General features: G+C 45.3%; 1 protein-coding gene across 1 annotated transcript in view; it reads right to left on the reverse strand.

Annotated features, from left to right (window-relative positions):
- The window catches only part of VPS41 (vacuolar protein sorting 41), an 88661-nt gene that overhangs the window by 55053 nt on the left and 6879 nt on the right, over positions 1–26729 (reverse strand). Inside the window, exons 2-7 of the mRNA XM_086811256.1 lie at positions 12034–12303; positions 11704–11883; positions 11353–11610; positions 473–605; positions 277–367; positions 59–161 (exon numbers count right to left, since the gene is read on the reverse strand). Of these exons, the coding sequence (XP_086667382.1) occupies positions 59–161; positions 277–367; positions 473–605; positions 11353–11610; positions 11704–11883; positions 12034–12303 (1035 nt within the window). The remainder of the gene's footprint in view (positions 1–58; positions 162–276; positions 368–472; positions 606–11352; positions 11611–11703; positions 11884–12033; positions 12304–26729) is intronic.

Below are 26729 nucleotides of genomic sequence, written 5' to 3' on the forward strand. Positions count from 1 at the left end.
TATTATCTATCCTAATCATAGGCCCATTTTCACATTGAAATTAAGGCCCTAGGACTACCTCCTCTAAGAGCTCTTTACGAGCTTTTCCTGCCTGGACGGCTGCCAAAGCCTTCTCGTGCCAGCCGTGCTCAAGGAGCCAATTCACATGATCGTCAGCATCCCTGAGCCAAAACAAAAGAATTATTTGTAGTTATTTCTCCAGAAAGTATTGCTTCCTCTCCCCACATAATTTTCAAAACTTTGCAAAGCAGAATAATTTTTGCAATGGAAGCCAACCTTGGTCTAGCAATGACCACATCTTTAGGCGAAACAATGTAATATAATGGCTCGTCTCCATCTGTCCACTGACCACCTGCAGAGCTGCTACCTGATGATTAAACATACACCCAATATTATTAAGTGATAAATCCAATTAATAAAGATGCTTAGTTGGTAAACTATTCCTTACTAAAAAATGGATTTCTCATCTTGCCTGAAAATGGTGCATGAGCAAGTGCGTAATCCTTTGCTTTGTAATGCTCATAGCCATAAATGGGCAAGGCATCTCTAGTAAGTTCCTCGTTTTGCCATGTTACAATGCGTACCTCTGGCCGTTGGGCATGTCCCTGCAGAAATCCAGAAGCCTTTCAGCCTGAAGCGATCAGAGGCAACCAAGTAAAGTCAACGACCATCATCACTTAAATACCATGGACTCACAGGTCTTACTACAGAGTAGTAAAGTTGAACCAATAAACTGGTTTCTATCGAGTGTCATAAGGAAGCTGTCATTATGGACAGCAGCAAGATTGTTGCTGCCAAGGACACTCACCAAAATTACTCTTACAGACTCACTTGCTTCCAGCTTGCCCAGATTTTGTGACCATCTCGACAATTCTATGGTGCAGAAACTTGTGAAGCCTGCAAGACAATGGAATGCATTTCCACCAAATGGCCATGGAAAGATTACGGTCCACACTTTTAAGTGCTTTCTACTTTTGAGGACTAGAGTGGAAAGACCAATTTTTCTTTTTTCAAGGAAACTATGAGCACTAAAAAAATAATGGCTTCATAACTTCAGCAAAATGGCACTATCACCAGCTGGACAGATTGTTTGTCACAAGTACACCCAGTTGGTGTAAAGGTGGCATGGCATTCTTAGCATTCATGAGCATTTAGCATAGCATTCTTAGCAGTAAGTAAGCATTAAGCATGGCATTCAAGCATTAGGCAAGCAGTTGTGGGCAGCCGACAGGAGGATTACAGCAGCCAACTAGGCTTTACTGCTAGTCATGGGAATTATCAGCAGCCGACATGGCATTATTCTGTCGTGGGTATTGTTACAGCAGCTGACTGAGTATTATAATGAGTCGTGGGATTTTACATCAGCCGACAGCAGTAGATACAGCCCGACCAGCATCAAATCCAAATATAAAAGGCATAGCACATCATTCAGTTCAGCATCTCTCCATCGTTTGGGTGGTCTTCAGCCCAGGACCCTAAGAAGGTGTGGAGATCAGCATTCAGCATCCATGCAGTCAAAGTCAGCATTATCAACACTATAGATCTTTTTAGATCTTAGTTGTAACCATTGCATTTAATATAGTTGCATTGCATTGAAACCATTGCACATTGCATTGCATTGAAACCATTCTATATCTTTTAAGTGTTTCCAAGTGCAGTTTAGTTAAGCTAAGGTTGTTTTACTACAATCAATCCCTCGTATGTCACATTGGTATCAGAGCGTTACAGGGTAACCGGCCTTAGTTCATGTTCATCCCTTAAGTCATTCAGCAAAACCATCATGACAATCACTTCCGCTTAGTTAAATCCAGTTCTCAAGATCTTGCACGCCATACTTAGGGTTTTCCCCTTAGGCATGCATCAATAACCCATTCATTTGCATTCTTGCATAGCATATAGGGTAGCACATGTCTTGCATCAGTATAAAAGTCATCCTAGCAATCCAGTAAAGATAGTCAGTCTAAGCATCTTGCATCTGCAAGACATACATGATTTACCCATGAGTTTTTTGGGGAAGAATGACATACATCATCAAAGGAGAAAATGGAGTTCTGGGCTTCAACTGGCATCGGCAAGGGGTTCTCCTCCACATAAGAAGACGGAAGTGGCTCCAACATCACCTCACGAGGTTCATAGGTTCATGAACGACGGAGATGGTGTGTGAAAGGATTCCACAAACAAGTCAGTGGTGATTCAGGTTCTTCCAAGCAAATTTATCAGCATTTGCCATGCAGTTCCCACAGTGGAGAAGTCTTTGGCTCACAGGATTAAACTCCTACAGTCGACCTCAGTCCCGACAGAAGAAGACAGTGGGGCAATGGTTTTCAGTGGAGTCGAAAAGTTGTCACGTGTACCACCTAGCAACAGTTAGCAGAGGGGAATGTCACATGCACACCTAGTTGGTGTACAGGTGGCATGGCATTCTTAGCATTCATGAGCATTTAGCATAGAATTCTTAGGAGTATGTGAGCATTAAGCATGGCATTCAAGCATTAGGCAAGCAGTTGTGGGCAGCCGACAGGAGGATTACAGCAGCTGACTAGGCTTTATTGCTAGTCATGGGAATTATCAGCAGCCGGCATAGCATTATTCTGTCGTGGGTATTGTTACAGCAGCCGACTTACTATTATAATGAGTACTGGGATTTTACATCAGCTGACAATATTTAAGAGGGAAAAAGGGGCTGGGGGGTGTGTGTGGAGAAGGGAAGAGAGGGGGCTGTGGATGGGGGGTGTGTGCCCGACCAGCATCAAATTCATATATAAAATGCATACCACATCATTCAGTTCAGGATCTCTCCATCGTTTGGGTGGTCTTCAGCCCAAGACCCTAAGAAGGTGTGGAGATCAGCATTCAGCATTCAGCATTCAACATCCATAGTCAGCATCATCAGCGTCATACATCTTTTTAGACCTCAGTTGTAACCATTGTATTTAAAGTTGCATTGCATTGCATTTTTTTTCTAGGAAAAAGATCCTTCAATTAGTTAAAGAAAAAACAACCTAAAAGGGCTAAGTACAACCACGATGAGCTAGATACAAACTCGCCTCATATAAGGGCGGGAAACAAGTGATCATAAGGTGAAGAGACGCTTCTCTCCTCCTGCTCGCCGCTCTGTGAGGAGAAGGCTATCTCATACAAGGGGAGGGGGGAGGCGGGGGGCGGGGGACAACCACACAGGTGGTCTGTAATGCCAAATGGGGTCATCGCCTCTATCTGTGAGAAAAGGGCCAGGCCTCCAAAGTCTCAAGAAGGCTTCCCGCCGCTTCCGCATGCGGTCAAAACCTCCTTGTAACTTCCCCCACTAACCACAGAGGGTGTGAATAATATCAAGCAATATGCTCCTGATGGTCTCACGCGGCGGAGTGTGGGTACCCTCAATGGCCTCGCTGCATCTAGCACGCCAAATGTGCCAGGCTGCAATGCTATTGCAAATCTCCCATCTCTAGCATGAGCCTGGCCGCCAGTCACCTGTAGGAGGGGCTGTGAATGGTGCTGTTGCAATACGATCGTGAGAGACCTAAAGGGCTAGCCCTCCCCCATCCTCATAAGCCCTGATCACTCTAGCCTCTGCAGCCCAAGCGACAGTGCCCCAAGTGATGATTCGGGTCGATGCCCTATCCATAGCGAAGATGCGGAGAATCCGCTGCCAAATCTGTTGAGCCTTCGAGAAATCCCAAAGGCAATGTCACTAAGACTCCTGATGATGGCCGCACCACGAACAAGCCGATGACCGACCTGCAACTGCCAGCCAAATACCGACCGCTAAACTCCTATGTGCCATCAACCAAAGAAAGAGTGATCTTTCTAGGCCGAAAGTTGTCCCAAAGCCTCTTCCAGAAATCTGAAAAGAACCATCGTTGCCTCCCATTTACAAATCTTGCTCTTTGGGCTTTTGGGCATCGTTGCCACCCAAACTAGAGCATATCCAATCAAGACCATTACATAAGCAAGATAATGATCAATTCCATTTCAGTGTAAATATATACAATGAAGAGGGGTAGGGGTAGAATCCCTCCCTCTTAAATCTGTCTTGATCACAAGATGTTTCAAGCCTGTACTTCAAATACATCTGGACCAACTACTTCCTTATAAGCTCGAAGAATATATGGGTAGTCCTTGAAGTACTCTTCTGGCATCCATTTCGCATCCATAGGCGAATAGTTCTTAAACTTCACGAGGAATTTCTTGACCATTGTCCTTCCTCTTTTTCTCTCGGAATGGAATACAATCTGTTCCGGTTGGAAGATTTCTTCTTGTTCTTCCACTTCTGGTGGATCCTCTAATATAGGCTCCTCTGGGGATAGTCCTATATATGGCTTCAATAAACTGACATGGAAGGCATTATGTATCCTCCAATGGTCTCGAAGGTCCAATCAATAACATACATCATTGATCTTCTTGGCAACCTAAAAAGGTCCATAATATCTGGGAGCAAGCTTGGGTTCCTTGAGCTCCTTAACTGTTGACTTTCTAAGTCTTGCTTTTTAAAATTGCAATAACACCATATTCCCTTCTTCAAAAGTGATCTTCCTTCTGTGCTTATCTGCAGCTTTCTTTTGCTTGGCTTGAGATGTCTCAATAGCCTTCCGAACCTGTGCAAAGGCCGTGGCCAAATCTCAAACAAACTCGTCCGCACAGAAGATCTCTTCCTTGGTCTTCAAAATAGGCAACAACAATGGTTTGCCATAAATAATCTCAAAAGGATCTTTGCCTCTCAAAGAGTGAATAGTGTTGTTATAGGCAAACTCAACCAATGGATCCTTTGCTTCAAGAGCATAACACTTTAGCATATCCAAAATAGTGAGGTTTGCAATCTCGGTTTGTCCATCTATTTGAGAATAATAAGCCGAAGAAAAACTCTGCTTTGTCCCCATGTTGTCAAAAAGTGCTCTCCAAAAGAAACTTGTAGTCCGAGGATCTCTATCCTCTACAATGGATTTGGGCAATCCATGATGCTTTAAAATCTGTTGAATAAACAATCTTGCCATATGATCTCCGTCGATGGTATTCTTCACTGGAATGAAGTGGGCTTGCTTACTGAACCTGTCAATAATAGTCCATATTCCATCATTCCCAAATCATGACTTTGGCAATCCAAAGATGAAGTCCATAGCAATACTTTCCCATGGAATATTGAAAATTGGCAAAGGTTGTAATAATCCTGCGGGTTTTTGTCGATCAAACTTAACCTTCTGACAAACCAAACCTTCTCGAACGTATTGCTCAATATCCTTTCTCATGCTAGCCAAAAGAAATAACTCTCCAAAGCCTAAGTTGTTGTCATGATATCCCTATGTCCCATATAAGGTGGGGCATGGCATTCTTCCATTACCTTTGGTCTCAAATCCTTGGTCACACATAAACGGGTTTGCATCATAAGAAACCCTTCCTTGATGCCATAAGAAGTCACCAAGTCTCCATTCTGCAACCTGTCCCAAATATCCTTGAAATCTTCATCTGTAGCATAAAGATCTTTCATCATAGTGAAGTCCAAATGATATCCGATAGAAACTGCATGGGTCATGGGTCTCCGAGATAGAGCATCTGCTACTTTGTTCTCTTTACCATGGGTATGCATAATCTGGAAATGAAATTGCGCTAAATAACTAGCCCATCTTATATGTTTTTCTGATATCTTAGGTTGAGACATAAAATACCTAAGACTTTGAAGATTTGTCTTGATAACAAATTCAACATCCATAGATAGTGCTTCCAAATCTTTAAAGCATGAATGGTAGCCATCAATTCTTTCTCGTATGTGGATGCGGTCTTTTCGGCTCCTTGAAGTCTTTGACTCTCATAGGCCACAACATGGCCCTCTTGGTTCAAGACTGTTCCAATGCAATCTCCTGAAGCATCACATACTACCGTGAATGGCTTTGATAAATGTGGAATAATCAATACCGGTCCTTTACTAGCATAAACTTTAGTGCTTCAAAGGATTCTTTTTCAGCTTTGGTCCACCGAAATCCCACGGCTTTCTTTGTCAAATCATGTAGTGGACTTGCTACCATGGCAAACCACTTGATGAACTTCCTATAATAAGAGCATAAGCCAAGGAAACTTCGAATTGCATGCACAGTAGTCAACTCTAGACATTCCACAATAGCCTTAACTTTATCTGGGTCCATCCTAACTCCTTCCTTGGACACTATATGGCCCAAGTAGTGAATCTCTGACAAAAAGAACTCACTCTTCTTACCATTCACAACAACTTGTGCTTCTGCAATTCCTGAAATGCCATATCCAAGTGATTTCAATGCTCTTCTTCGTTCTTTCAATGCACAATAATGTCATCAAAGAAAGTAGTTGCAAACTTTCTATGTGCTCGAAATATTCTTTGCATCAATCGGTCGAAGGTAGCCGGAGCAATGGTAAGCATCACCAAATACTCATAGAGTCCAAAGGTAGTCCTGAATACGGTCTTGTGAATGTCCTATGGAACAATCCTGACTTGATGGTAACCACTCTTTGAATCAATCCTGCTAAAGATAGTGGCTCCATCCAATCTATCCAGGATATCATCAATCCTAGGAATAGGAAACCTGTTCTTTACAGTGATCTTGTTAAGAGTCCTGTAATCAATACACATACGCCAAGAACCATCCTTTTTCTGAACCAATAAGATTGGGAGCAAAAAGGTGATAAGCTAGGTCGATTCAAAAGCTCGGTCACTTGCTTCATAATCTCCTCTTGTTGAGCCCGACTCACTCGATAAGGATGCATGTTAGGAGGTGAGCTTCCTAGCATGATGTCAATCCGATGACCTTCCGGTCTCTTAGGAGGTAGCTCTTCTGGAAGAGTATCTAGAAAACAATCTTCATACTTCTTTAGGAAATCTTTCCTTTCATGATCAAGAGTTGAGAGAGACTCATCACTCTCAGATTCCTTAGAATCTCTTACATATATCAAGTACGAAGAAATAGATTGCTTTATTGATTTAGAAACTTGTACATGACTAATGAGTGGAATAGAATTCCCCTCAACTCCTACATCAAAAGTTACATTCTTGGCCTTGAAAGGAAACCTAATCTTATTTCCAACCCAATCAATGCCCGGGTCTATCTTCTTATGCCAGGGCATACTCAAAATCACGTCACAATGTCCAACTTTGCCAACAACAAAGTTCTCATGATCCATAGTCTCAATTTGTAAGCGAAGCTTTCCCAAAATAGGAGTCACCTCAATTGACATTCCTTCAAAAGTGGCACCTGCTATAATAGGAGTTCTGAACCTATCCGGAGAGAGGTTCATGGCTTCAACCACTCGTGGATGGATGTAGTGGTGGGTAGCACCACCATCGAAGTGGATAAGTACTGGTTGGTTTGCCACTTTGTCCTAAGCTTTGAAAAGTTGCCTCTTCTCTGGTGGTGTATCATCTTGATGTTGGAGTTCTTTAGGTAATACATTACTTTGGGGCGGTTTAGCTTCTTGATTTGGTCTATCATGACATTTTGCAACCATGTGTCCTTTCTTTCCACATAGGGAACATTTTCCTTCTTTGACCTACTCCTCGCGTTGTTTGCGGGATAGCTTCTTTTGGTACAATGGAGGTTTATCCTCATTCTTGTTCTTCTTTTCTTGTGGCTCGTTCCTTGCTTAAGATCCTCCTTTGAATTTCTTCTTTTGGGATGAGGCTCGATTCTCATTCTTTGATTTTCCCACCATCCAAGGCATATATAGAGCTTCGGCTTGCAAGGCTTTGTCTTGGGCTTCTTCCAAGGTTTTAGGTCCCGCCATGTAGACTACTTGCAAAAGCTTTGGTTGCAATCTATTGAAAAACTTTTGCATTTCCATCAATGATGGGATGGGAGTATATGAGGTAAACATCAATGACACGGCCGAAAATTTATTAAGATATGTTGCCACGCTTTCTCCGGCCTTTTGCTTTTACTCATCCCATTCCTTCTGTAAATGTGCCTCAAAGTTTGCGGGAAGGAACTTCTTGTTGAACATGGTTTTGAAATCTGTCCATGATGTAGGTTCGATCCCATCTTGGACCACTTTTACCCACCAATTCAAAGAGGCATCTTTTAAGTGCATACGGACCATGCGGAGTTTGGACTTTTTGGAGAAGTCATGTTTGATGAAGGATAGGGCTTTCTGGGTGTTCCGCTTTCCATAAAAGGTATCAAACTTTACACTTTTCTCTCCCGGCTTGAAGTCCACTTTGTCGATTGAAGGCTCCTTTGCCTTCTTCTCTTTTGCTAGGCCTGAGGAGGCTGAATCTGATAGAGCGGGTCTAGGGGTAACTTCTCTCTGTCCTCCATGAGTGATGGATCGGGTGGCTTTGGGTTCTTCTCCAATGGTAACCCCTTTACCTGTAAATATGCTTTGACAACTTCCACACCTTTAGCTTCAATGGCCTAGTCTTTGATAAAGTCTCCGAACATCTAAGCTCTTCTATAGTCTTGTTCCTTCTTGGCTCTCCAAACTAGGAACTCTTCATCTTGAAGATACTTTTCGAACTTTTGAAAGTCTCGATATTCAGCTGATGTCATGACTGTGGTCTCGTGAGAGACAGATAGGCCGCCCTGGATCCCTCCTTGATGCTTTGGCTTGGCTTCATAGTTGTTCCCTTCTTGAGGCCCTTGGTCTCCCTCAACTCTCAACATGGTTCTGTCACCCCATAAAAGATTTCTTCAAGAGAAATCCTGCTCTGATACCACTGTAAGACCAACGGAGCGTGCAGTGACAGATGTAACCACATGTACGAGAGACAAAGATAAAGAGAGAGAAGGGGGAGAGAGAGATGGAAATAGGGGTTTCACACAATACACGCAGAGCAGGGAACAAGTCCCGCCCCCTCTTCAGGAATTTATTTCAGGAACAATCCACGAGCTTTTCCAAGCCAGGACCAATACAACAAATGAATACAATATCAAACAAAAGAGTCGATGTCGAGGTCGGGCCGAGGTCGATGTCGAGGCACAAGATAACTGATGCCGAGCTCACCACGAGGATGACCCACGAGTCTTACATCAGGCTAGTACCGAAATCCAATGAATCAAACTGATGTCCCCAAATATCAACCAGGCTCTCTATATTCAGCCTGGAAAAAATCAATCCCGAGTGGCTTACACCAAGGTGGAAATATGTAGCTCCACAAGGTAACCCTCCTTCTTAGGAGTTAGAGAAAACTAGCAATGATGGTGCTCTTAGGTGGTGTTGGCGCTGATGGCTGGCGTCGTCACCAATAGCTTCTGGAGGCAGCAGACAGTATTGGCGGCGCACAGAGTGGAGACGGCGCTCAAAGTGAAGGCGGCGCTTAGAGTGGAGGCAGCGCTCAGAGATAGCAGTTCTGAGGAGATGCAGCAGTGCTAGCGCACAGAGCAAGGGCAGCGCATAGCTATAGCGAAGGCGGTTCCACAAAGCAGCACTGCCGCAGTGCAGGCGGTGACGCAGCAGTGCGGAGGAGCAACAAGGTAGAAGCTGCACAAGCAAAGGCGACGGTTGTATGCAGAGAGACTCGAGCGACTAGTGATGGTTGTTGGGCCTCAGGATGGCACAAGCGCACAGGAGGTGTAGTAAAAGCAGGGCAGCGCTGATGTGCAGAGGAGCGCTGCAAGTGGCGGCTGGTGGCTAGCCGAGCAGCGGGGTAGTCAGCACTTCAAAGGTGGTTCTCGCCAATGGGGATGGAGGAGATAGGAGATGACGATGGTGAGGATAAGGAACATTTGCTCTTCCCAAGCTGATGTTGCTATTTCTCCACAAGTTCTCCTTCAAAGTCCCCACGAGTACTTCTATGCTCTTCCATGGAGGTCCAAGCTTCTTATATAGTAGATGGGAGGTCCCTGCTTTTAATTTGCCTTGCGTTTGCTTTACCTCTTGGCTTTTGTTTTATTTTCTTGCTTTTGATTTGCCACTTTGCTTTTGTTTTATTAAATATTAATAATATTCAAAGTTCTTGGTTTGTGCTTTTACAATCTTCAGGGCCTTGCTTTTTGGCCCTGGAGCTGCTTTTTGAAAAAGCAGTTTTTCGCTTTTTGATCCAGTTCGATGTCCTCTTTCCGATGGTGCCCTCAACTTTTTGGTCAACAAAGTTTGACTTTTGCTTTTTCTTGCTTTTTGACCAAGACTGATGTTTTTTCCAATGCCAACATTAGGAGCCCTGTTTCCATGTGTCCACCATCTTGTCCATGTGTCCAGGCATGAGTTCTACCAAATAGTTACAGTTCTACATCTTTCTTTCACCTCACCTAGCATCTAGGGACGCTATATCAAATGCACAAGCTTCTACATTAATTTTGAAGTTCCTATTTGTCTTAAACCTAATTAGACGACCTCTCTTCCTCATCCATGCAACCCATATGCTTTCCCATACCGCCTGCACATATTTTGTGTACACAATCGAGGAGGTCCTGCATTCAAATCCTCGCTAGCCCCGTTTGGCAACTGGGTGCTTGTTGGCAGCCTCAATTGTACTGCCTTCGGGTAGGAGACCATGCCACCTCAAGTCGAGCACCCAAGTTCTTAGTACAAAAGGATCTACTCATAGGAACATTATGTGTACACAATCGTTTTAAGCATTTCGATCAGCTCTTCATCCGGCTCAAAGGTGAGTTAAACTTCAGCTGGATATTGAGGGAAGGGTGTTGAAAATCAATACTTTCTTCTCTAGTATTACTCAGGTTCCTATCACATCTCTATGACCCCTGCTTATCAAATTTGAGCAGCCCAGATGTTTAAGAAACCTGAATTCACCAAACAATACAGGCACAAACACCATGCTCAGCAGCAACCAGGCAGCAGATGTGACACTAGGCTTGGTAGATCTGGCACCAGACAGAAGGTGGAGCTAATCTTGTTAGTGAAAATAACAATCGACCTGGAGCCTATTTAAAGACCCTACCCCCTGCGCCCACTCCCACTTCCTTTTTTCCCCAACTCTGCCAAGCATTACAAGCAGCCTCGAGCCAATGACCATATGTATATGGCAAGTTCTCACTGCAACCAACAAAGGTCTTGTCTCCACAGCATACAGGTGTTGGATTCAGCCATCCCTTGTACACTAAAATCAGCAGTGTAAATCCATGAGGATACTCCCCCTTAGGGTTGCTCCGTTAAGTCCAATAAGATGTAGCGGTCTACTTATTTTTAGGCATGAATGCCTTCTCAATGCTGTTCTTAGACAATCTTCAGACAGCATTAATCATACATACCTGGAGACAATGGTTGCTGGGAAAAAATGCAAAAACATGAGATATGTTAACATTTACAAGTTAGTACAACCAATGGGCTTTGATGGATTGATCACCTGTCTAGACGGGACTGCATCTGGCATCTCAGCATGAGATATGTTAACATTTACAAGTTAGTACAACCAATGGGCTTTGATGAATTGATCACCTGTCTAGACGGGACTGCATCTGGCATCTCAGCAGGCTTTTCCTCATTCTCGGGTAGATAAGCCAAGATGACCAAGGCATCTCCATAAGGAGCAATCCCTGAAATATAATACAGTGTCTGGAAAGCAGCAACGATCTCAACGTACTTCCCACCTAAAGTGGATCTGCTCTTCTTGGGTGCTGAATTGTCAGTGTCTCGTGTTCGAATAGCTGCAACCTTTACCGTGTCCGTCCACCCAATGACAAGAAATGTATCATCCTGACCATTCAAAGACAATGTGAAAAGGCAGTCAAAAATATCTTTTTTCCAGAAAGGAAAAAACACAATATACAAGTTTGATTTGACACAAACCTGCCAAACTAGATGGGGGCACATGAGCTCAGCGCGTGGACTACCTCGTGGACGCTCTATGTATGTTAGCCGTTGATTGCTCGCTGTATCATATATCTTCACACCGACATCATTAGCCCATGCTATTAGACTTGTTCGCCACTTTGCTGCATGTATAGGACCTTCTTGTGAATGCAAAACCTGTTCAGGTTGTGAAATATTGAAAATGAGACTAAGACTTGCCTCACTTACAACACATCTTATGCAGTTTGCAAATCTTCTAGCCTGATATTGATAACCAAACCATGCCTCACTAACAACATATGTTATGCAGCTTGCAAACCTTCTAACCTGATCTCGATAACCAAACCATCCCTTTGCATTGAGAACAAGCTGTCCAGCCAGGCCTCCAGCCACAAACCTTCTTGACGATTTCTGGGCATAGTCTGGATCAAGAGCCACTGCCTTCATGGGCCGATGATAGTCAAACCTCTCCTTTTCATCATTGTAAAGGCTGTTCACAACAACTGATCCATCGTCTGAGCAGCTTCCAATAAAATCACCAACTGCATCAAAGCTAAGTTCATTCACAGTCGCTGTATGTGCAGCAAACTCCTTGACCTGCCAAAAACTCGTCACTTAAAATAGCTGAAGTTTTATTTTCCAAACATCTTCTATTTTAGCAAAAATGGTGCCCCACATGTTGTGTCATGATACGTAAGGATGGCATTGTATCTAAAATAAGAATGTCCTGTATCTCACATGAGAGTGGACCTTTGCTGTAATACCAACAGTAGTTTAGGACTCTTGTGTGTGATGTGTGTGATTCCGCCACACTCTTCTCTCTCTGAAAACCCCATAGCTGTCCTACAGCCTGAAAAGAGATGCTGAATCTGCCCGCCTACTGCATGCTCTCCTGCAGCCTGAATAGGGCTGCGTTTTTGCTGAATCTGGCCGACTTTATGCTCTCCCAGATCCGGCCTTTGAGTGCCCACTGCTGGACCCCCCTGATGTGCCTTCTTCCACATATGTCTGGCTATGTTTGAAGCAAAAACTGGCCGCCTTGCTTGCTTGCTCTGTCCGCCCTCTATGTGGGTGCCTTTGGCTCTCTTTCTTGCCCTTTGCATGAGCGCCCTTTGCAAAAATAAGAGGTGTCTGGTACAGAATTTGAAAAACGCAGCCTTGATGATAGCTGATGATGATGGGGTTCTTCATAGTTGTCATGTGCAATACATGTGCATGTTCATTCCCAGGGCTATTTCCTTAAGGGCAGCAGATAAAGAAGAGTTGGAGGACCAGATTCAGGAGCTGTAGCAGCTATGTGTGTGCAGGGAAGACACTGGTAGAGCCCACGAGGCTGTCGGCCAGCATTCATGGAGATTTATCTGAGTCGGCTCCAACAAGAAGGGGGTTTTTTCCAGGGACCTAGCCGACAGCAGGTCGGCCAGTCCATATGGGTTTTCCAAGGCCTATAAATAGCAAGGGGCTGAGTTCTTGTAGGATTCACTCCTCTAGGGAGTAGAATCATTAGATTAGGATTCTATAAGTCAAGAACCTTTTGATGATGGCAGCCCAAGGCTGGCCAAGCCTCGTACATCTTTTTGTCCTATATGAATATACTGAAACTCAGCTATCTCTCTCTCTTCTCTCCATCTCTCTTGCTTGCGTTTTGCATCAAGTTGTTCCAAGATGGTGTTTAGGGCTGAAAGAAGACTCCCAAAGATTCCGCATGTGACAGCGATGGCTCTCCATGCCCTTGTGAGAAAAAAAATCCTTTCTGCCACCATCAAAACCTGACGCTCTGATACCAATGTAACATGGTTGCCTGCTGCAAAAGCGTGTTTATGATTGATTGATTGTGATTAGTGCCTAACTAGAGACTTAAACCCATGCACAACAAATTGTTTCTTCTTCATGCTCAATACATAGTGAGAGAGATGACCTAATCTACCATGTATTACTAACACGAAATATATACAATGCTGAATAGAGATACTCAGTGGTAGCACTGCTCCTCGTAAGCTCTCGATGACTCTCAATGGCTCAATGATAACTAACTAATCAACAAATGAATAGGGTTAATGCCTAAACTCCTATTTATAGTGTCTAATGTTGTTGAGTTGGCTGCCAACTCTACCAACCCTAATAATAATGTCCAAGTTCCAACTAAGTGTGTTCACACAATAACCCAATAACTCTATCCACACTTGGCTGCTCATTGAGTGCCTAGACAATATTACAATGATATGGCACAATAGCCCTCACAAACACATGAATCCAGCCACGTACTCAACCTTCGAGTTGGCCAATGGATAGAAGCATGTCCACATCACTCGGGAGAGCGTGCACATGCCATCTGAAAAAGTAACCGCTCCCTATGGGTGGCCTACAAATCGGAAGATAAAATACACACTATTAGATCACTTAACCAATACAAACAATGGAACAATACTTGCAACATTAAACTGGTAATGACAAAGAAAACTTGACACCATCACTGGGGCCGGTAAGGACCAGTCCCCCCCCCCCTCAATATAGTTTGTAGTTCTTGGAGTATTTATATGTACAAGTATTCAAGGGCCCTAAGACCAGATTTCTCCATAACATGGAGTGAATACAACTGAAAATAGTAAGATTTCTGTCGATGAAGAATCGGTTGTCGGAGTAGACCAAATCACAGGTAATCTCCCACCTTCACTAGGTGAACACCCGCCCCTCACTCATCTTCCAGGACCGTGCACCAATAGGCACGCCCGTACTAACACCTGGCAGGGTGAGGCACCACAGAGGGAGTGATACCTAGTGCTCCCAAGAAAGCTTTGCTCCTAGTTTCCCTCAAACCCCATTGACCTTCACTGGCTCCTCTAAATGTGAGGATGCAGTCGGGGTACTCTCCGAAAAGATCACTATCCCAGTGGCCATCCATGGTGAAGGAAACCGATGGTGATAATTGCCTACACAAGACTTCGAAAAACAACATTTAAATTTAATCTTATCTGAATTTGAATTACAGAAACAAGTACCTGATTTAGATTCAAATTCAAATCTAAGGAGAGGAGACTGTCCCCCTTTAATGTGGTCCTGGTTGGTGCAGACTGCAGCAATCAACGGTACTGATGATGAGTACAGGGGCGCCAGCAACAGGTACTGATGGCGAGTGTAGGAATAACCACAAGCGAGTACAGGAGCAGCCACATAGGCGTGTATTGTTGCAACCATAGGCGGGTACTCATGCAGCAGCCAGGTTGGTACAGAAGCTGGTATAGAGCAGCAACCGACAGGTGCTGTAGGTGGGTACAAGGGGTTGGAGGCAGGTGTTGATGTAGCAGCCAGGCAGGTACAGAGGCTGGCGGCGGGTGCTGATGCAGCAGCCAGGCGGGTACAAAGGCTGGAGGCGGGTACAGGGCAGCAACAGGTAGGCGGGCTAGAGACGGGTACAGGGCAGCTGCTTTCAGCATCTATTCAGGCCAGTATTCAGCTTGCGTTTTTTGTCCAGCATCAGTATTCAGCAAGCGTTTCAGTCCAGCCTCAGTTCCACGCCAGAAAACAGCCATTCAGCCCTGCGTTTGCAGATTTCCAGCAGCCCCTTTCATGCGTTTTCAATCCCACTGCAATTTACATCAGTAATCAGCATCATCTAGTCATACACCAGCCCTCTGGTGAAGGTAACATAGCATTCATAAGCATTTACAGCATTCTAACATAGCTTAGAACAGTCCACCATCTTCTTTTCTCAGCCTCAGGTGTGCAGCCCTTCCTCATGCCCTTGGGAAGAGTGCATAGGCTCGAGATCAGTCCATCGAGGTGTTTCTACAGCCATGTACAGTTCAGCCAAGCTCCGATCCTCCGAGATCTTGCGTTTGGCTTATCTACGGTCCACAGTCATTCTCTCTAAAGAAATAAAGCAAATACTATCTCGTTATCGGAATAGGAGGCCCTTCAGTGGGTAATTCGGGACCCAATCTGGTGTACAGTTCTCATATCTCTCTCTCATATCTCTTTAAAGTTTGAAGTATTAAAGTGGATTGCTAAACTCACGAAACTCAGGATACAGAAGATGGTGTGAGCATCTGTGTGACACGATCTTCCAATACAAAGACTTCCGCTGCATATCACAAGAAAGATGTTTCTTTATTAAACGAGAAATGGCTAAGGCCGATACAACAAGAATAGATTCTCCTTTAAGCTTTATATCAAGAGTGTGTTCCTTAGTCTTGTGAGTGAGAGTAATTTTCCTATTGAAAGTATCTACCACTGCTTTAACTTTATGGCACCAAGTCATACCCAACAAAACATCACAACCCTCTAACGGCATAATGTAGAAATCATCCTCTCTGTCCATGTAAGTCTGTACACTGAGACGCAGTTTCCCAATGATCGGTGTAACCTCAACCAAATGTCCAGGACAAGCCAAAGTAGCCTCATGCAACACACCCATCTCTTCTAGTTTGATGCCCAACTTTGCCGCAAGCTCGGGGGTGATGAAGTTTGCACAAGCCCCAGGATCGAAAAAGATCAAAACCTCCTAATCTCGAAGTCTTCCCCATGCTCTGCACAACTCTGAAGATGCGTCCCCTTGCTTCAACCCTATCAAGTCAGGTACCAGTCCAGCAGACGGTTTCTATTTCTTTGCTTTAGGCTCTTCCTGTGAGTCATCTGCGTTTTTAAGTGCTCTCTTCGGACACCTATAGTACCGATGTCCCTCTTCTCCACAAGAGAAACATTTGTTGGCAGCTATAAGTTCTTTCTTTTCTTCATTTGTTCTTTGAGGTAAGGGCTGAAATTTCCTCTTCTTGGATTGTCCTTTTTCTCGTGGTTCAGTGTCTTTGTGGTCCTTTGACTCCTTTGCTTCTTTAAATGCTTTCTTTGAGAAGAGACATTGATCCTTAAATCCTGACATCTGACCAATAAGCACAGCATATCTAGTCTGAGCATTTTCTATCATCTGAGTCATATTGGTGACCAAGCTCCTTGGGTAACCCACACCAATACGTCTCTACCTGCTCAACCAATGACACTGGCCTAAAGGATGTGACCGGTAGCAAAGCATCCCAAAATTTCTTGTTATATTCTTCCAGATTGCTACAGTCTCTAGAATCTAATCGATGCCAAGCTGTCATAACATCCACCTCAAAAGTCGGTGTCAACCATAAGGAAGAGAAGATTTGCTCGAACTCCACCCAAGTACTTGGTGCTATACCCTGATGAAGAAGTATCGACCACCATTGAAGAGCATTTCCCTTTAGGAAAGAAGCTGCCTTCCGTACCTTAGATGCCTCTGTGAAGTTACCACCAGAAAATGCCGCATCAAACTGTTGAATGAAGGTGAGAGCCTTCAAACGATCCTTTGCACCACTAAAAGTATCAAACTTTACTGCAGCACCACCCTCTTTATAATCTTTTGGCTTCTCGCCTGGAACAAGATTATCATAGGGATGTGGTTTGAGAAAAGAATTGCCCACAATGTTAGACCCCATGCCCCATACCAGGCATACCGAAAGCACTTCTGCCACCACCACCATAAGTACCATACATACCTCCTGGCATACCTCCATACATACCTGGTTGCATACCCTAGCTCCCAGTCATGCCCATGTTGGGTACTCCTGTCATGGAATGAAAGACAGAGCCTCCGCCAAAGTAACCAGGATAAGAAGTATTAGCAAGGTTTCCATAGGTAGGTGGGAAAAAAGAAGAAGAAATATAGGTGGAGCTAGAGCGCTCCTACACAAGAGACCAATAGGCCCCAAAGCGTGTTGCCCCCGCAGGTATTTATTTATCACTGTTGGCATTATCATCTCCAGATTGGGCATATATGTGCATATTTCATGCTGTATCTGGCCAGATTTATGAGGCCATGCATTCATCTTATTTTAGATATTTTTCTGCTATTTTTGTCTATTTTTAGACATTATTTTAGTACTTTTTGCATAGTCGGCCAGCCCACTGTTTTTATGCTGGCCGACCAGCTCTTGTCCAACCTATATATAGGTGGCTTGGGTTTGCATCATTAGCACTTCATTATTCAGCCATTGCTGTTGGTTGTATGCACCTACGGGCAGCCCTCGTGCTCTACTTCGGCAGATAACAAATCTTCTACTTCAGTTTTATTGCACACGTGTTTCTTTGCAAGATCTATTTGCTGTTTTTTTTGTTTTACAGCCATTCTTTCATGGTATCAGAGCCCAGTGTTGCAAAGGGACCTGCGTTTTCTACATCTACTGCTGTAGGCAAAGATCCACCGCATTTACATCTTCAAAGGAGCTGCGTTTTATGCTGTGGAGCTGCGTTTTCTGCTGGGGACCTGCGTTTTCCGTTGTGGACCTGCGTTTTCCATTGAGGAGCTACGTTTTTCCACTGAGGAGCTGCATTTTCTGTTGAGGACCTGCGTTTTCCACAGAGGTGCTGCGTTTTCCACAAAGGTGCTGCGTTTTCAGATCTCAGCCCCGTATTTTGGTGCTACAACAGGGTTTTAACCCACGGGAGTCATTTCTTACCTCTCCTTTTGGTTTCCCACCCTCCCATCCCTTCTTCTCCTTCCTTTCTCTTAGCTGCACTCAGCTTTCGAGGAGGAGTTTGCTGATTTTCTGATCAGCTCTATTGAAGAGGAGGATTCTGCTACGTTATCGGAGATATGGCTTCTAGTCATAGTCACTCGGGGATTCTCTTTTCTTCTCCCCGATCCCAAGCCCCAAATTCACAGGGATCTTCTTCCCAGCTTCCTGTTTCTCTACCTTATTCCCAGACTCCTGCTTCTTTTCCTTCCATATTCCCCACCACCACCACTTCTCTTGTTTCTCCCCTCCCACAAACCCTCATCCCAACCCCTTCCCATGTGCCATCCTATTCACCCCCTCAAGTGAGTGATTCCATGAAGTTGACTGCTACCAACTACCATACTTGGTCGTTTTATACGCAATTGCTTCTTGAAGGAGCAGGTGTGTGGCCCTCTGTCACCACTCCTCACTTGGTGGATCCCGCGTTTCGTGGAGTTCTGGATGCACGGGCCCGTCTGATCATCATCCATTGTATGACACCATCTATTCAGACACAATTCATATCTTCCCGAAGTGATGCCAGTCAGATGTGGAATGAGATTCAGAGGAGGTTCGGCAGAGTATCTTCCGTGAAGATTGCTAAGTTGGAGGCGGATCTTGAGAAGATTACCATCAGTGACTCAGATAATATCCTTGATAAGATTGGGGAATTCACAAGGATCAACAGGCAGCTTGAGGAGTATGGGAGCTCAATCAACCCCCCGATCCATAAACTGCTTGGTAAGCTGCCATCATCCTTTGACTCTTTCAAAGATCACATCTACTTCCGTGAGCCTCTACCCTCTTTTGAGGAAGTTGTGACTTACTTACATGACAAATGTTTATTGAGAGGCAAAGGGAAGACCCAAAGTAAGGGCAAGTTCAAAGGAGGCAAAGGAGGCAACAACAACAAAAGCGAGAAGGGCAAAAGCAAGGGTTCTAAGGAATCCAAAGGTTCCAAAGAAGAGGAGTGTGCCTATTGTGGCAGGCCTGGCCATACGGAGGCTCGGTGTTTTGCAAAGCATAATGATTCCAAAGCCAAGTACAAAGCCAAGGACACCTCCAAAGATGCTGACAAAGATTCCAAGGACAAAGGCAAGGATAAGGTTCCAGAGGAGGGCAATGCCAAAGTGGCATACATGGTAGTTACAGATTCTCCCGTTTCTTCACAAGATTCCTTCCTTGTGGTCACAGAAATCACTTTTGATGCAGAGGTGAGTGCCACACATGAAGAAATTGAGTGGATTGGTGATAGCGGCGCTTCGGCACATATGACCAAACATTCCCACATTATGGAGGATTACAAGCCACTTTCTTCTTCTGTACGCATTGGAGATGACTCCTCCTTACCTGTCCATGGAGTTGGTAACATTTCTTTTGGTTCCTCTGCTACTTTACATGATGTTTTACATGTGCCACGTATTTCGAAGAATTTGTTTTCAGTGAACATGGCTGCTCGGAAGGGACTTGGCATTTATTTCGATGATGAGGTGATTGAGGTGATTGATCGGAGGACTCTTACGGTTGTGGCTAATGGTGTTCATGATGAAGGCCTCTACAAGATCACCAACTTCTCTTCTCAGATTTCTTCCTCGGAATCTCATCTTCATCAGCTTTTCTCTCCCTCCCATGCCTTAGTTTCTATTGTAGATACTTCTTTGTGGCATTCACGTTTTGGTCATGTGCCTATTGCCGCTCCTGCAAAAGCTTCATTCCAAGCAATGTTAGTGGACTTCTAGAGTTGAGAGCTCTCCCACACATTTGTTCCTCTTGCATGATGGGGAAACATCACAAGGAGTCCTTTCCAGAAGAGGCTACACATAGAGCTACTCGGAGACTTGAGTTGATCCATGCAGACTTGGCTGGCCCTATGGAGGTTGAGTCCCTTGGTGGGGCCCGTTATTTTATGCTCTTGGTGGATGACTTCACACGGAAGGTATGGGTGTGTTTCTTGGCACGCAAATCTGATGCATTTGCCAATTTCAGGTCTTGGCTTCCAATGGTTGAGAACCAATCTCAAAGCAAAGTTTCATTCTTACGATCTGACAATGGTGGTGAGTTTGAACCTTTTGATGAGTTTCTTACTTCTAAAGGCATTCAACGGCAGACGACTGTTCCTTATACTCCTCAGCAAAATGGAGTAGTGGAGCGGAAGAACCGAACAGTGAAGGAGATGGCTCGATCCCTCTTGCATCATGCAAGTCTTCCTCCCTCTTTCTGGGGTGAAGCTGTGGCTACCTCAGTTTATCTCATCAATCGCTCTCTCACAAAGGCGGTCGATGGGAAGACACCAGAGGAGGCGTTTTCTAGACATAAGCCCTCCGTCTCACACTTGAGAGTTTTCGGTTGTGTTGCGTTTGTACATGTGCCAGGTCAAAAGAGGACTACACTTTCCCCGAAGTCGAAGAGGAGGATCTTTGCGGGATATAGTTCGAAGTCGAAAGGATACCGCTTTTGGGATCCTGCGTTGGAGGACATCATCATATCTCGTGATGCTCACTTTAATGAGACCCTCTTTGGATTTGATTCCTCTTCACCCATGCAGTTTTCTGAGGATATTGATCCATTTCCGCCCGATATCGGTGAATTTTCTTTGCTCCCATCACGCACTTCATCACCCCCTATGCCTCCGGTGACTTCGGCAGCCATTCAGCCCACTGTTGCTACTGTTTCAGCCCCTGTTTCTGCTGTTTCCAGCCCCATACAGAGTGCTGGACCGTCTTCCGGAACTTCTCAGCCAGTCTGGATAGCCTCTACATCATCTCCCACACGCTCAGACGTCCCTTCTTCATCCCCGGCTGCCTTGGGTGCATCCATTACAGCTGCGGATACTTCCTCTTCCACATTTGTGAGGAGGGCTGGTCCACCCTGTTGGGTCCAGCAATTACTTCGAGATTCTGGCCTTTCTGACAGTCAGTTGCATGACCAGGTCTCTACTTCTTCATCCGGTCTAAGGAGATCTTCTCGGGTTCCCACTCCCACAGTGAATTATGCTCTTATGAGTACTTTGCAAATGATTGATGAGCCCGAATCTCCAAAGGAGGCCCTTGCCCAACCACAATGGCGACAAGCGATGGAAGCCGAGATGTCCTCTATTGAGAGGAATCATACATGGGATTTAGTACCACGGCCTTTACATCGATGAGTCATCGATGTCAAATGGATCTTCAAAGTCAAGTTTCATGCAGAGGGTACTTTGGATATGTACAAGGCCCGTCTTGTTGCTCGTGGATATGCTCAAAAGGCCGGCGAAGACTTTGATGAGACATTTGCTCCTTCAGCCACGTTTACTTCCATTCGTATTGTTTTGGCTCTGGCTGCTCATTTCAGATGGCCTGTGTTCCAGATGGATGTTAAATCTGCCTTTCTGAACGGTGATTTAGAGGAGGAAGTTTATGTGGAGCAGCCTCCTGGTTTTGTGATTCAAGGACATGAGGACCATGTTTACTTGTTGAAGAAAGCTCTTTATGGTCTCAAACAAGCACCTCGTGCTTGGTATCAAAAGATAGATGCTTTCTTGTTATCTCTTGGTTTTGAGAGGTCATATGCAAATCCAAACCTCTATGTGCTTCTTTCTGATGGGGATATATGCATCATTGTGCTTTATGTTGATGACCTCATTCTTGCAGGCTCACAGATTGAGTTGGTCACTCAAGTTCAGTCTCAACTTTCCCTCACGTTTGAGATGACGGACCTTGGCTTACTTCATTATTTTCTTGGTTTGGAGGTTTGGCAGAGAAATGATTGCATCTTCAGTTCCCAGGAGAAGTATGTGAAGAAGTTGCTTGCAACTTATGGTTTGACAGATTACTCTCCTCTCTCTTGTCCTATGGACCCCAATGCGAAATTGTCCAAGGAGGATGATACACCTTTGGTGGATTCCACAGAGTACCGGCAGTTAGTTGGCTCCTTGCTTTATCTTGTCAACACTCGACCGGATCTCTCTTATGCTATGAGCGTACTCAGCCAGTTCTCTTCAGCAGCTCGGAGATCTCATTGGCAGGCAGCTTTGAGAGTGCTTCGGTATCTTCGTGGCACATCAGATTATGGCATCACTTATTCTGGTGGTTCTTCTTTGGTGGGCTTTACGGATGCTGATTGGGCTGGTTGCATTGATACTCGGAGATCTACTACGGGATATTGTTTCATGCTTGGTACAGGATTGGTCTCTTGGAAATCTCAGAAGCAGAGGACAGTTGCTGCTTCTTCTACCGAGGCTGAGTACAAATCCTATCTTCTCTCCGCAGCCGAGGCATTATGGATACATCAAATTTTGGAGCATTTATGTTGTGCGGATGATTCCCCTGTTATCATCTTCTCGGATTCTCAGAGTGCCATTGCTTTAGCTCAGAATCCTGTGATACGTGACCGCTCCAAACACATTGAGGTTCACTATCATTTTGTTCGGGATTGGATTGAGCTTGGTCTTCTTCGACTTGAGTATTGTTCCACTCAGGACAATCTTGCTGACCTCTTCACCAGACCGCTCCCTCGAGCTTCTTTGGAGGTCTTTCTTCAGCGTGCTGGAGTTGGTCCGCCCATCTGGCGCTAAAGAGGAGGTGTTGGCATTATCATCTCCAGATTGGGCATATATGTGCATATTTCATACTGTATCTGGCCAGATTTATGAGGCCATGCATTCATCTTATTTTAGATATTTTTCTGCTATTTTTGTCTATTTTTTAGACATTATTTTAGTATTTTTTGCATAGTCGGCCAGCCCACTATTTTTATGCTGGCCGACCAGCTCTTGTCCAACCTATATATAGGTGGCTTGGGTTTGCATCATTAGCACTTCATTATTCAGCCATTGCTGTTGGTTGTATGCACCTACGGGCAACCCTCGTGCTCTACTTCAGCAGATAACAAGTCTTCTACTTCAGTTTTATTGCACACGTGTTTCTTTGCAAGATCTATTTACAGCCATTCTTTCAATCACTTGAAGTCCGCATAGCCCTCGTACAACTTCCGAGAAGATATCTCCTTGCTTCACGTAGAAGGAGACTCCTTGAAGCTTTCACCCAAGTTTTTGTTGTGGGATACAAGAGCCTTGGCCCCCCTTTTTATACAAGTTTGGGGTGAAAAGCATAGCTTTTCCCCCTTTTTTAAAAAAAACTTCTACGAATGCTTTTCCTTTTATTATTATTTTTTATTATTATTAAAAAATACATGGCGCATCTTTCTCTTCGCGTTTTGCTACTCGACGGCTTTTCTCTCTGCATTTTGGGGATTCGCAACTGTTCTGGGCGTCGGCTCGCCTACAGTCCTTTCGCCTCTGCCACGTGGCAGCGCCACATCACATGGACGTGTGCTAGCGTTGCTGCGCTGGCAGCTCTGCAGGTTTGCTACCTGGCTGCAGTCAAAAGCCGCTTGTGCCATGTCAGCGCCAGCATGCCATCTAGCATCGCCTGTAGTCCAGCCGCCTCTATAGCCTGCAGTCCAGCCGCCTCTACCACGTCAGCCCTCTTGCCACGTGGCAACGCCACGTCACCTGGACGGGTTGCGCTGGCTGCTGACTGGCTATTGCTGTGCAGGGCTTGCTATACAGCTGCCTCCCTTGGCCACCTCTATGCTGCCCCACAGGTTGCTTTGAGTGCCCAACAAAAGAGAAGAAGTCTCAGCTACTGCACCTGCAACATAGTAAGAGAAATACCCAAAAACACATACATGCACATGTACAAACATATGAGCATGCACACACATGTACTCACACACACTAAACATGTATCTACACCCACACACGTGTACAAACTTACACATGCACATATAGAGTAAAACATGATTAGTGAATGTTAAACATGCTTAAACACAATCAGAGTGCTTTAAGAAAAGAGGTAAAATAGTCAATCCTGTAACATCTCCTGCTACTGCTCTTCCAGATAAAACTCCATATGAAGCTTTCCATGGTGAGCCTCTATTATTCATTTGCGGGTATTTGGTTGTTCAGCGTATGTACATGTGAATAAGGAGCATCGCTCCAAGTTGGAATCGAAGTCTCAACATATGACTTTTCTCGGATATAGTTCTGTGTCCAAGGCATATCGTCTGTACGATCAGCAAGCCGGCAAAGTTGTTGTGAGCCGTGATGTGTTCGATGAGACTCCTGCATCTTCTGAGGGGGTTGGTGAGCTTCTCCTTCTCTGCTGCCTCCTTCTCCTCCCCCTACTTCTATTACACCTCGAGCTGTGGACTCTCAGTCGGATGATGATGATGATTCTGCTCCTCCTCCAACGAGCTCGAGCACACCGGTGCCTGGATGGTATTTTCAAACAGTTCGTGATTTTGGGTTACGAGAGCTTCCTTCTGCTCTTCCACCTAGTTCTCTCAGGCGGTCTTCCAGAGTTACAGGGAAACAAATTCATGAGGGCAACATGTTTGTTAACTATGCTCTTATGCCCTCTATTATTCGTGCTCCTTCTGATCCCACTTCTATGGACGAGGCTCTTTCACATGAGCCTTGGCGTCGTGCTATGCAGTCCGAGTTGGATGCTATTGAATGGAATGGCACTTGGATTTTGGTGCCTAGGCCACAACAGCGTAAGGTGATGGGTGTAACATGCGGAAGCTTCAGGGAAGATCGGTAACTTCAATGCTCAGAAATCAGCACTCTTTTCGCGACGGAATTAACGCACAAACTGAATGAAGATGTGCGGAAAGAGAGAGAGGGAGAGATGGAGAGGACACAGTATTGGGTCCCAAATACCCTCTGTAGGGCCCCCACCACGGATGGTGTATTTGCTTTATTAGAATGATGTAAATCTGAAAAGAAAATACAGAAATCTTGACCTTTCTTGGCTAAGAAAACTATGCCCTTGACCTGCAGTCCTTCACCCCTTTGCTTAGCACCTTCTTGGCTGTCCTAGCCCTTGTATGCTTGAGCTCTTGATGAAAAATGAGATGAAATAATGGGATTGTGGGCTCCTCTATTTATACTACCCCACAAAGGGCAGTCAGCCAGCTTAAGTCCAGTCGGCCAGCCCTGTTTTGTCCCACGACTGATAATCAGCATTAAATGCTGGAAAAAACACATAAAATGCTGCGCATCATTCCCTAGATGGCTGGTCATCATGCGCCTGATTCCAGATGGGCTGGGCACTGATTTTGAAAGTCCCCTGAGGCTGGGCAGCCTGTATGGGCTGCCCCATACCTGCCCTACAGCCCAATAATTGCTTCATGGACTGTCGGCTGCCCCTGGCATGCCCCTGAGGCTGTCCTACAGCCCCTCCATGGCTGGTGGGTTCAGCCAGAGCCTTCTTGGCCCTCATGGGGGTGGTTTCACACCATCCCCATGCCCACACTAAGACTTGGGGTAGCCCTATGGGCTGGCCCCTTGTTCTAAAAGCAAACCCTAACTAACTACTCAATGATCTGGCATCCGGTACCATACCAGATACACAGAATCCCTGACATCATTCCAGAGGGAGACTCACAGCGCGGACTGGCACTGTTTCATGTGCAGGACAATGCACACCTGACCTTGGACTCATGTGCAGGACAATGCACACCTGACCTCGGACGACTGAGATGGATCCCTCGCTGACTCGTCCCAGACTGGGCTCACATGGGACCAGTTCACCATCCCAGGTCCTGCACCTTCTGTACAGATATGTCTACGTGGCATCCAAGTGCGGGATGCACGTGACAATGGGTGTGCTGTGGATCTTCAAAACGAAGTACCGAGCTGGTGGAGCTTGGACACGCACAAGGCGAGGTTGGTTGCCAAGGGTTATGCTGAGTGCCCTGGGGTACTTCAATGAGACCTTCGCTCCGACGGCCCGGATGACTACCATACGAACCATTCTTGCTCTTGTAGGACATCATAGATGGCCCGTATTCCAAATGGATGTCAAGTCGGCTTTTCTGAATGGAGAGCTTACACACGAAGTGTATGTTGATCAGCTGGCAGGATTTGAGATTCCAGGCAGACAGGACCAGGTCTATCGGCTGAAGAAAGCTTTGTATGGTCTGAAGCAGGCTCCGGGTGCTTGGCACCAGCGGATTGATGAGTTCTTTCAGAAGCTTGGCCTGCGCCGTTCTCATGCGGATTCGAACCTTTTTATCCTCCTTGAGAGGGAGTTAGTTGTCATGTGCATCACAGATGCCATGGACATTCTCAGGGTTAGATCCAGAAGAGGCAAACAGATAAAGACCATGAACCAGTAGAAGATGGACATGGAGCAGGACTTGGAGCAAAGCATGGATCAGAGGGCTGTCGGCTGCATGACGGCTGACGTCAGCAGTACCAGAAGGGTGTGTCGGCTGAAGGCGCTGAAGTGTGTGGACTGGAGTACAGTCGGCCAACGTGTACAGCAGTCGGGCAGCATTGATGGTCGTGGAACTGGCCGACCAGCAGTCGGCCAGTTTCCCACATACTTCAAGGGCTATAAATAGGGCTCCTTGCTCCTTGTTTTATTGATTCAATCCCACTAGGGGTTTGGATCCTTAGAGGTCCCAGAGGGGACAGATTTTAGGGTTAACCACCTTTTTATGAAGGCAGCCAAGGGCTGCAAG

This window comes from Cibotium barometz, chromosome 17 (genome assembly GCF_041138505.1).
Source record: "Cibotium barometz isolate CiBa-2024 chromosome 17, ASM4113850v1, whole genome shotgun sequence".
Lineage (NCBI taxonomy): Eukaryota > Viridiplantae > Streptophyta > Polypodiopsida > Cyatheales > Cibotiaceae > Cibotium > Cibotium barometz.